The 12,459-nt window shown below is 45.3% G+C and overlaps 1 protein-coding gene across 2 annotated transcripts in view; it reads right to left on the bottom strand.

The window, feature by feature from the left end:
* Positions 1-12,459, bottom strand: part of SGCZ (sarcoglycan zeta) — a 392,529-nt gene that overhangs the window by 22,663 nt on the left and 357,407 nt on the right. For both annotated transcript variants that reach the window (XM_054990569.1, XM_054990570.1), the window contains one exon: positions 5,961-6,033. In XM_054990569.1, coding sequence (XP_054846544.1) covers positions 5,961-6,033 — 73 coding nt within the window. The remainder of the gene's footprint in view (positions 1-5,960; positions 6,034-12,459) is intronic.

Below are 12,459 nucleotides of genomic sequence, written 5' to 3'. Positions count from 1 at the left end.
GTAAGATTTTGTTTGCCATGAATGCTCCTGTCAATTAGAGGCTGGATGAATGTCTTAAACCAGAGGAGTCCTTGTGAATAAGGTAATTTATATCTACAGTAGGTAAATTTTTACCCATTAAACTTCTCCTAATAGTCATAGGAGAATACTTCCGTAAAAGTAGTGTTAAAGCAGATCTTCAAAATTTCACAGTGAATCAGATAAGATCTGCAATTTCCTCAAAGCAACATAAGTAGAATAGCAATATACGTAGAATAGGTTTTCAAAAAAGACATTGTTGCCTTGGCTGTGGGGAAGAAAGGCATGAACAATCAATACCGTAGGCAAACGGAAATAATTGTCCCTATTTTATCATTAAAATCTCGTGAGTTTTTAAGCATGGAGCTGAACCATTAATAATTTGGGTTTGGTTCTGGCTTAGGTTCAGAATTCCTTAACTCTCCAATTCACATCCCGTTAGGGATACCACCACTGCCTTTGGAAATGTCAGGAGATGCTGGGGGTGGTGTTTGGGAAGGATGGTGTTTGGGGAGGATGTGATGTCACTTCTGGGTGATGCTCTAGACTTCTTCCCATAGTCTCTATGGTCCCCAACAGTCTGATATATCTCCTGCAGAGCAGGAGATTAACCCTAAAGTTAACACAATGTAGGGGAATCCTCTGCCTCAGGTCCTCATCCTTGCTGCCACAAACAGCAGCAGCGGGGGGGAAATAACTTTAAAAATGGTTGTCGGGTTGCTGGCATGACATTGCTTGAATGGGAAAACCAAAATTGACATCATGCCTCTCTAGAATTGCCATAGAGTTTTTGGCAATTCGTAGAGATGACTGATGTCATTTCTAGGGGAAAAAAATCATCTCTAAGAATCATCCAGCTCCATCTATTGTGGTCTGCCCCCAGCGGATGAAGGCTTTTTTGTTCTGTTTGCCGTATCTCACAATAACTGTTATTGGCCTCGTCAGGGTTTTGCTATTCTGTGTTATATGGTTTATTGAATTATTGTATATATACTTCCGTTTAAATGTTTTAATGTTGGTATGTTTTAATGTTTGATGTTTGCTGCCTTTGAGATCCTTTTTGGGTGGAAAAGCAGCACGGGAATGTTTTAAATAAATAAAATTAATAAGGAGGTATGACATCTGGGGAAAACCCAGAAATGATGTCATGCCAATGCCAATGGCCACCTCCACACAGACACCCCCTCAGGTCTTCTACTAGCCAAGTCTAGGCCTGGCGACCCTACCACAATTATCTAATACCATCTTCCTTACCTCCCATTCTATAAGTCTCTATCTTTTCTTTCAAGAAGGCTCAGTTCCAGAACCCTGCATTCTGAGGCTTTGTTCATGGACAACAATCTGTGGGCAAATTTCATTTTCATACCATGATGACTATCAATCCCAACCCTACCTTTGAACCTCCTCTTCTTTTCAGGTGACCCAGTGGAAAATAAAGCTTTTCCAAATACAGCTAGAACTCTCAACACCCTTCAAAAGAATCTCCTGAGTGACTGACTAGTAATCCACTTGTTTCAAAATGATTGCCACTATGTATTTTCAAGCAGGGGGGTTTGGTTCAGGTTCAAAGCACCTGAGAGCTAAACTACACAAGGTGAATTACACAAGGATGCTCAAGTGAAGGGAGACGCAATGTTATCTGGGAAGCGTAGTTTGAATATCACCTCTCTCTACAGAGCCAGCAAAGATCTCTCCTTTAGAAGATTTGTTAATTTCCTCTTTGCCTCCCCGAAGGCTCTGTCAATTATTACATGAGGACATGTAATAATTATTACACAATGTCTAGAGTTTAGCTGTGCGTGATTTTAGGTTCAGGTCCATTTCTGTTTCACTGAAAAAGCCTCTCTTTAGTCTTGGATTTGGTGTTTGGTTAAACTCTCTGATTTATGACCATTTCATGGTTTTAAAGGGTTCAAAATTGCATTCAAAAAGAGATTCAAGTCAATTAGTATACCACCCAGAAAATGTATTTTTCACTTGGCATTGTTAAATTTTAAGTTGTGCTGTGCACATTTCCCTAACTCAAGAAAGAAACTTGGTTTTGGCCACATATCACTCCATATTTTTCTTAAAAAATAAAAACTCCTTATCCAAGATCATTGGCTCAAAGGAGCTTGAAAGAAAGGAAAGAAAGAAAGAAACTGCTAAGAAAAAACTGGTCTTGTGAAAGAACTTCAGTTGGCACCCTTGTCTGCTTTTTGAAAAGGTTAAAAGAGAATGTATCTGGTCATCATATTGTCCACTTACAAAATCAGGAAGCAATAGGTCAAACTTCTGAGCATACAAATTTACAATAAGAATTAGGAAAGACATGAGAAGTACAACAATGGACCAAGCAACTCCAGGAGGTTATAGAATGACCTCTTCTTTAAGGTTCTTTAAAGTCCAGATATAGATGTGAGAAAGGTATTAATATTTCCCTATTCAGATCTAAGCTGTCAAAGACTATAGGGGACCGTGCAGCCTATTGCTCACTGCTGTCACTAGGGGATTCAGAAGAAGCAAACTGCTCACCCTGGCCCCATTTGTTCGAGGGCTTCACAGACTGGGTCTGAATACAGCCTCTTGTTCTTACCTGCTGAACTTGATGCACCGCTTAGCAGTTACAGCAACAAGTCTGCAGTTTGTAGCTATTACTGAGGCCTCCCCCTTTTCATCATGCTTCCAGCTCAAGAATTGGGACAGGAAGTGGTACTTATCACAGGTCGTAGTTACCCTGCTGCATATCTGTGTTCGGTTACTTGCTTCCTTCTGTATTGATCAGTGCTACGATTCTATATGCTAAAGCTACATTTTTTAAAACTGTTAATTTAGTTTATTTGCAGAAGACTGAATCCTATGCATTTTTCCTACCATACAAAAAGCCTTCCTCAGATGCAAGACGCTCTACTGAAACGAGAACCAGAAGAGAGAATTTTACCCCTTTCCTTTTCTTTGCCGCAGACAGTCATGTTGCATGGTTTTCAGTCCATGTGGGTCCCCCAAGGCTCACTGTCTCCTTTTGGGCACTCACATGGGGCTGCGGGGAAGATGTGAAAGGTAGGGAAGATGGTGCTATGGAGAATCCAACCCACAGAGTTGCTTGCAGATTTCGCACACAGGCACTGGCCACACCCACTGGTGTGGTCTAAATTGACTAAAGAACTCTTCTCCCTGTGTGCTCATTAGAGGTGGGCACGAACAGCAGTACGAACAAAAAAAAAGCCACGAACAGCCCAATCGGCTGTTCGCGAGCAAGCTGTTCGTGAGGCCCCGTTCCCAGCAAACGTGTTCGTTCCATGTCCTCTTCATAGCTTTCGTTAGCTGTTCGTAAAGCCAGACAGTCTGGTGCCTTTCAATCAATTCCCCTGGCAACAAAGGCATGGACTGTCTAAACTCCTTCTGGCTTTCCTTCTGGCTTGTAACCCCTAAAAGTAGCTTCTAACAGACAGTCCAGTTTTTGCCACTGTGAAAAGAAAATGACAGGAAAGCGAGGGACATATGGATCATGGTTTTCCCAGGGTCCGATCTCTCTGAAACTTGGGGGGGGGGGGTCTTCAGAGGACAGTGAGTACTATTTTCCCTGCAAATTTGGTGAGTATTGGACATTGGGAAGGTCAGTTTGTAACCCCTCAAAGTAGCTTCCAGTAGACCGTCCAGTTTTTGTCACTGTGAAAAGAAAATGACAGGAAAGGGAGGGACATATGGATCATGGCTTTCCCAGGGTCCAATCTCTCTGAAACTTGGGAGGGGGGTTTTCAGAGGACAGTGAGTACTATTTTCCCTGCAAATTTGGTGGGTATTGGACATTGGGAAGGTCAGTTTGTAATCTCCCAAAGTAACTTCCAGCAGACAGTCCAGGTTTTGCCACTGTGAAGAGAAAATGACATGAAAGGGGGAGACCCATGGACTCTCCTTTCCCCAGCTCAAGTTCAGCTAAGTCCCAAGGGGGCTGTTCTGGCTCTCACGAACCTCCAACTACGAATATGTTCATGAACATGTCATGTCTGTTGATGTTCGTGAATTCCTGTTTGTGGATGGCAACAAACAATGAACATCATGTTTGTTTTTTTCCCCTGGTCGTGCCCATCTCTAGTGCTCATCACCCCGCATTCCTGCCTATATTTTGATCGTAATAACACGATAGCCTTGCTGTGTACAGTCAGTTTGCACTCTGAGAACAAATGAAGGCTACGTATGTTTCCTTCCTGCCCTGTTCTCAGCGTTGGGTATGTTCTTTCTCAGCAATGTAGAGATAACTACCGAGCCTTTCTGATAGTTTATGTTACACAACCTGAAAATAAACATAATCTTGACCTGTCAATCTATCATGTTCCAAACATCATGATACATTCATTTGATTATTTATATATTCTTGTAATAAACCACTGTACTGTAACCAATTGTTTACTGGCATCATTCCTGTGTGATGGTGTAAATGTAGGTGACGCCTGTTTGTTGGCATGCACCCTGCTGAAATGGTGTATACATCAGACTTATTTGAGAACTTCTCATAATAAACCTTTTCTTCTTCTAAGATTACCATGTTTGAAGCCTTTATTTTATTATTCAGACAAGGAGAGAAGAGGAACCTCAAAGTTGGCAGACAGAGGTAATAAGTTTCCCCCCACACCATCACATCAGCACAGCACTGTAGGATTTACCTGAAACTCTATGGTAAAGCCATAGAGCTTTGGGTGAATCCTAGAGTGCCATGCCAATGTCATTTCCAGGTTTGTTCTGGGAGTGAGTTCTTAATAGCATCATAGTGTCACCACCCTCCATGTCCTTATCCACCCAGTATCCCAGTGTGAGCCAGGTGCTGGCTCAGAACTCATTCTGTGAATCCCGCTTTAAATCTGTTTTTGAAACCTGATGATCATGAACCTTCATCACCACATTACTTTGCTGAAGAATGAAAACAACAACAAAAATTTCTCTAGTTCTTCTGTGTGATGGTCCTCATTTCTATCGGATAGGTTTTTTTCTATATGTTCCCCGAATATTTGAATTTTTAATTTTGGTTAAGTCAATAGGAGGAACAAAAAGGAAGTGGGATGGTATTGTTTCAAATGCAAGCCAAACAGTCTGTTTTTTGGAGCTGGTAGAGGCAGGCAGTACTTCAGAGGCAGGCCCTTGGAAAGAGAACTCGGGGGGGGGGGTGTTCAGCTGTTGAAGCAACTGTCTCTTCTAGGGGGCTGCTTCTCCGAGGTCTGGCTCCATAAACAGCTCTGCCTGGGCATCATGGAATAAATGAGAATAATCTAGAATAATAATCTTGGTCCTTGCTAGGGTTGCCAGGTCCCCCTTATGATGATGTCACTTCCAGGAGGTGACATCATCACACAGGGTCTGGGAGCACTCCTGTGCTTTGCAGTGGGCTGATTTAGACCCCAAACAGTCCTTGTTTGGGGCCCAAATCAGCCTGCTGCAAAGCGAGTGCATTCCCAGGGCAGCACAATGACAACACTCCTAGGAGTGACATTGTTGCACTGTCCCCAGAGCACACCCAGGAGGCCTATTCCCCCACCGTCTCCCCCGCCAGCCAGTTATGGGGGGGGGGAGAGTTGGAGCAGTGGATCCCCCACCCCCACCAGGGGATATGGGATCCACAGTCCTTACCTTGCCCAAAGGCTGTTTCATATTCTCCAAATGCTGAAACAAAAAGCTCAACAGATCATATTTAGTGACTTTTTGTAGTCATGCCATTACCCTACCTATTGTCATACTAGAATCAGGGGTTTTTTTAATACAAAATTTTATCCAAACTTTTTTTATTTTGATGTTGAATTTAGGTCTGCCTGTAAAGAAATGGGATAGAATACCAAGCCATCCCATCTCACTTCAAACAATGGATACTGTTATGTTCCATTAATTTAAACAATATAAATGATTTAATAACTGAAAGCATAATTGATCTATTCATGCTCACAATACTGAAAGAGGGTCCTTAAAACACCTACTTGAGATCTTGCGAAGGCTCTGCTCTGATATGTGGTGTCTCCACAGAGTGTTCAAATACTGCTCCTTCTGTGCCTAAAATAAAAACATAAACATAATATGGAACATATTTAATATGCTCACTGCAGACAGAGCTCCATTTTTGTGTATTATGTAATACAAGGACAAAACTTATCTCTTTAAAATTGCAGTAGTATTTGTTGACAATTCTCATTTTGAAAGATTTTGTCCATGACTGTGATGTAGTTACTTATCACTACATCTGACCAAAACTAAACAAACCAGTTATTTTTGGCCAGTCTAAGGGCTCAAATACACAATACACCTGACATATATATCAGGTCACAGGTGAACAAGCAGATTTGCAGTCACATGTACATTGGGAGAGTTCACCTTAAACATCACTTATTTACTCAGCACTGTGAGGGAGAATTGTGAGGGGGGAGAAGTTGCTTCTGTTTTCTCTTCTGCCCCATTTTTGCCAGGGGAAACAGAGGCTGGCTTTTGCCACTTTTCTCTGGCTTCATATGCCAGAAGAAGGGAATGTAGAGCTAGAGAAAAGGTGTCAAACAGTCCCTGCCAGCACTTCCACCAGCAAAAACACAGGGAAAATGAAAGCTCCTTCTTCCCCCTCACAGCTCCCTCTCACAGTGCTGAGTGAATATGTACTGTTTAAGGTGAATTACCTGATGTGTACTGTGAGCCTGTTCAAGCTCCCAATGACCCAACACATGTCCAGTGTATTGTGTATTTGATCCCAAAGCGTCATTGCCAGATTGTGGCTATTGGGTGCAAATCCAGAGAAGGTGAAGTAATCTTAAAGTCCATACACATTAATAGCCTTGGGACAGCAACCCTTACAACCCTCCAGGAAATAAATGTGTAGCCCACTCTGCAGCCTTTTCATTTGCTCTGTACTGTGTGGTATGTACTCTTTGCCACTGCCCACATTTGCAAGAAACCCCCTTGAAAAGCTCAGCTAATTGCTCCCTACTAAACACCCTGTTGTTGTATAATGTGGAAAGGCACTCTTACCTGGCCTGAATACAAACAGATAACCAAATGAGTAAAACAAAGAACAGCCTCTGACACAATGAAATACACAGACCATCACAGACAGATGTAGCCAGTAGGGTTGTTAAGAGAAATTCTTTTCATTCCTTTTTATCTAGTTTCTTCCTGAAATCCAATAATCCCTTCCCCCACTTTTAGGAATTTGGAGTCAGTTTCTTTTTAAAAAATATTTTATTAATTTTTCAAACACAACAACAAAAAACCCCACCATCTAAACTACATACATAACATATAATATTGCATATAAGGAGTGGGCATATAATACAACAACAACAAAAAGATTCAATAAGAAAAGGAAGAAAAATGGGAAAAAAAGAAAAAAGAAAAAAAGAAAACAAGCGATGTTGAATCAAACAATGGAGGACTTTTCAAATTTATTTTGTTTTTGTTTTTTATTAACACAGAAAACTACAAAAACTACAAAAGTACAAGGGATAGAAAAAGGGGGAAGAGAAAAGAAAAAGGGAAGGAAGGCTAGGAAAAAGGGGAAGGCAACATACAGACAATAAACACTACACGACAATGCTTTCCCTTCATACTGCCATAATTAAAAATTAAACCTTTATAAAATATTGATGGAGTGGTTGACCTTACAAAATACAAATCACAATCCAACTTAAGTCTTCTTCCCCCCCCCCCCCCAGGCCCCGGACTCAGTTCTCTCTGAGCAGCAATAGCCGCAGCGCTCGTTGCCTCTCCCCCCCTTCAGACTTCGAATCTTCTTCTTTTTGCTTGGTGTCTTGCCCAAATTCTTGATTTTTGGCCTCAAAATCCCTTAGCTGATCTTCTGAATTTATCTTGTAAGCTTGATCTTTATAACTGAACCAAATTCCTTCCGGAAACAGCCATTTATACTTTATCCCATGTTCCCTCAGGAGAGCAGCAAGCCTTTTATACTTAAATCTTCTTTTCCGAACTAGAAATGGAACGTCCTTCAGTATCTTAACCTTATTTCCCAGAAAGTCCAAGTCCGCATTATATGAATTGTATAGGATAGTGTCCCGGACCCTCCTAGATGAGAATTCGATAAAAATCTCGCGAGGCAGCTGCCGCTTCGTTGCATATTTTGAAGAAGCCCGACGGACTTCCAAAATGGCGCTTTTTACCTCTTCTTTAGTTGCCCTCGCGGGTGCCACCAATAATTCCGAGGCAAGATCCCATAAATCCTCGTTTTCCTCCTCTTTCAGATTCTGGAGACGCAAAATAGTCTGTGTTCATTCCACTTGCAGCCCGATCAGCTGGTTTTCCACCAGCTTTAGCTCCTTGTTTGTTGCTCTCATGAGTGACGCATTTTCCCGAGCAGACTTCTCTGCCCCCCCCCGCTACTTCCTTGATGGCTTTCACATCACTCTCAATTAAGCCCACCCTTTGATCTGTTTCATTCAGCTTGTCAACAAAGGGTTTTATGGCTTCGATAACTGACCTTTTCACCAACTCCTCGAGCGATTCCCCTTTTCCCTGCAGGGCAGCCGAAATTGACTTGCCCAAAGCAGGACTCTGCTTTTTCGCTGCCATTTTAGGGGGGGGGACCACCGACCTTCTGAAACTCAACGAGGGGGAAGAAATCCAAGTCTTCTTAACTTCAGATCCCACCACTCCTTCGCATACGCTTGTAATAACAGAAGGGATTCGCTTACTTACAGGCTTCCGCCTAGTCCTGTTCTTTGCCGTTTTCCATGGCCTGGCAGCACGCAGGGTGCTGCGCACGTCTGCCAGCCTCCATAGGGACAAACGGGCAATTTACCCCCTGCATTGATTTCCAGGGGGCTCTTCCTGCCGCGTCCCGGACCCTGACTCCCTCCCTGGGAGTCCTGGGGGCTAATCTTCGCAGATCAGCCGCCCGGTCAGGCTGCTCGGACGCTTCCTCTCAGACCTACAGAGAGGAGCGTCCGACATGGCCGAGAAAACGAAACCGAATCCCGACTTTTCAAATTTATTTTGGACAATAAAAAACAGAGAGAGGAAATTATTAATGGATATAGGAGAGGGTTTTTTAAAAAAAACATTTCTATATATACTGTGAATCTAATCTCTTTTCCATAACTTGAGGAAAGGTTCAGATAAATGCTGGTATTGGGTACTGTTCTGATTAGTATATGAAACGAAGTCTTGCCATGTTTCATAAAAATCCAACATCGGAGTCAATTTCTGATCAATTCCTTTTTAATCAAAGAGAAATTTGGAGAGGGAAAGGGCAGGAAAAAAGGCTCTGCAAAGTTTCAGAATTTAACTCTGTATAAGGCTCCGAGGCAGGCAATGTATCTTTTTGCTAGAGCACCACATGGGGTGTGTTGTCAGGTTCATAATACTGTATTGTACTGCTTCGCTTAACCGACTCCATTTTTAATCCTTTCAGTGTTTAAGTGCTTTCTCCACAGGTGCCAAGGTTCCCAGGCAGCTATCTCACAGAAGAGGATTGTTTTGGCTACCGACGTTCCACCAAGAACCGGCCTTGGGAACTTTCGCTATCCTGACTTCAAAGGGGTTGTTTTGAGAACTATGGGGGGAGGTTGGGCCTACTGTGATCTGTTACTTTGTACCTCATGCTTTGCCAGTCATTGGTAACAATGCATATGTACCATCCTGAATATTGCATTCAGGCTAGTGGACTATAATGCACTATTTTTCCAGTAAAAGCCTTTTGGAAACAATGGACTGTTGTCTGATTGCAGAAGGTAGTCTGGAGTAAGGACATTATCTAGCCACAGTTCTGACATTTTGTTACCAATCACCCTTTCCAATACCTAAGCCGGATCAAACGGACTCCAAAGCTGTCCCAGTCAGGGATCCTTTGTTTGACCCGTATGCCTCTCCCGGCTCTCAAGGTTTGGAAGCCCAAGAACCTGTACCGCGAGGAGACGGCTCCTCGGTTACAACAATTTATACCCTCGCTCCCAGCAGCGCTGATACTCGGCCTAGAGCCACAGCCGCACCACTTTTCTCCTTGCCCACCCTGACGCAGTGGGGTGCAAGACCAAGGGAAACGAGGGACCGGAGGGCCAGCACAATGTTCACGCAGCTGCAGCTGGATAGTCGGCGCAGTTTGGAATCCATACCCGAACAAACCGGTGGCCGACCGTGGCTGTTCTGGAACAGGACGACCGAACAAACGGAATGGGAAACGTCCCGCCGTGGCGCCCTGAGTTGGGATTATGCGGAAGTCACCCCGTGGTCGGGGCAGCAAGATGTAAGTGAGCACCAATGGGTGCAGCTCCAGAGCCGAACGATTGCCATTGATTCAGGAATATCAGCAATCACTGGCCTGACAAAAGGAGTTTTAGCTGCGAGATCTCAAGAGGAACAAGGGATAGAAACACCCTTGCCGTGGCAGCAGACGCTAACCACGGGACCGCCACCCGAAACTATGCCGACCTCACAGACGACTGGAGATGTGGGGTACACGGAACTACGGGAGGAGGAAACTACGGATAGAGTACAGCTGTTGGAGAACAGACTCGTAAATATGGAAGAAAGTTTGGCAAATGCCGTCCACCTGCTTTCAGTGTTAGTGGCGGGGGACAGAGGCCGTGATCCGCCAGCTGGTCTACCTGACATCAGCCAAAGTTTGGCTAACCTGCAAAATCAACTGTGGCCGCAACAGCCACCAGAAACGGGAGACGAGGACTCTATCACCGGGGAAGGACCCTGCCCAGAAGATCCTTGTCCAGATGAACCCCGTCCCGAGCAACCGATTGCACCAGGAGACGTCGGCGCCGATGGGGGAGGTGGAGAACCGTGTCCGGAAGACCCTCGTACCGATCGCCCTATAACTCCGGCTGGCAGTGGGACTGGAGGAGGAGGGGGAGAACCAGGACGACCGCTAGAGCCAGCTTCCCCGATAGTCCCACCACCTACGACTCAAGCGAGCCAGCCCCCAAGCCTTCCGGGAGGAACCACACCACCGGTCGTCCCAGGAGCGGGCAGGCCTCTTCCGACACCGGGGCCGCGAGGGGATACGGTTCCTCTTCAACCCATCTCTCCTCACCCACCTCCGTTGCGGCCGGCTCCCACTCCCCTTCAACCAGTGCCAGGAGGCCTACCGAGGGGGCGTCCGACACCTTTCCGGCCAGCACCAGTGCATCCGGCACCAAGAGTACCTCCCCAGCCAATTCCGGGAGCACCTGCGCCGCACCAACCTCAACCCTACCCTCAGCATCCTCCGCCACAGCTACCGCCAATGCCGCGACAGCCTCCTTTACAACTCACCCCGCTCAATGCCTACCCGATGCCAGCACCAGCTCCTAGACAAGATCTTCCCATGGGATGGGTCAAACTGGACGCTACGTTTGATGGAGACCCTTCCAAATTGGGATTCTTCCTGGTACAAGTAGTACAATTTTTCAATCGATGGGGGCATCTTTTCGGGAGTGAGGCCAGTCAAATAGAGCATCTGGGATCACGTCTCCAAGGTAAAGCAGCCGACTGGTATGTGGGACTTTATAACGTGGGGGCCCCTGAGTTAGATACGCTCCAAGGGCTAGTTGATGCAATTCGAGCCCAATATGAAGACCCCCTAGAAGAAACTAGGGCCCGAACGGAATTGCAGGCTATTAGGCAAGGCAGCATGTCGGCTAGAGACTATGCCACAAAATTCCGACAACTCGCTGCCAAATGCCCAAGATGTGAAGAGTCCACCAAGATTATTTTGTACAAACAAGGTTTAAATCCTAAATTGTTGGACCGAGCTCTTATGCAGGATAACCCTCCTACGCTGTTAGGGTGGATACAATTGACCTGCGAAGTAGAAAATCGCCTGCTAGAAGTTCGTCTAGTGGAACAACACCAACAACCTCCGGGCCAAAGACGCTCCTCCACTCCTCTCAGGGGGAGCCGGGGGGCTGGATATGCCACTCGTGGAGCAAGAGATGCTAGATGGCAACAAGGGCTATGTTTGCAATGTGGCCAAGGTGGTCATTTTGCGGCACAATGCCCTTATCGGCCTGTGCAAAGACCTCTGCTCCAACTAAAACGCCCAGCCCCCGCAACCTACCCGGCGCCACCGCGCCCCACTCCAGCTCCAAGAACCGCTCCAAGAGGTAGGGGAGCGTCAAGGAGGAACCCCCCCCGAAAGAGGACTAGAATTGGAAGAAGTTATGGAACACGATCCAACAGCCCTAACGGGGGGAGAGAATCCAGATAGCCCCGCCTCGGGAAACGAAATGGATCTGTCGTAAAAGGACCCAAACGGCAGATCAAACCCCCGTCGGCTCCGGTTTCGACCCGACCCCGTGGGTCCATACTCTTCATACCTGTAACGTTGGTGAATCCTGACAAGAAAATGCACATTCTCATACAAGCCCTAATTGATTCGGATTGCTCCAGAGACATTATCACACCAGCGCTAGTAAATGGACTAGTACTCCCTGTAAAAGACTTGGAAATACCGGTAATTTTCGAGCAAATGGATGGCACTAATATGAATCCAGT

This window comes from Eublepharis macularius, chromosome 10 (assembly GCF_028583425.1).
Source record: "Eublepharis macularius isolate TG4126 chromosome 10, MPM_Emac_v1.0, whole genome shotgun sequence".
Taxonomy (NCBI): domain Eukaryota; kingdom Metazoa; phylum Chordata; class Lepidosauria; order Squamata; family Eublepharidae; genus Eublepharis; species Eublepharis macularius.
The sequence above is the reverse complement of the archived record's forward strand: the minus strand, read 5'-3'. Positions and strand labels throughout refer to the sequence as shown.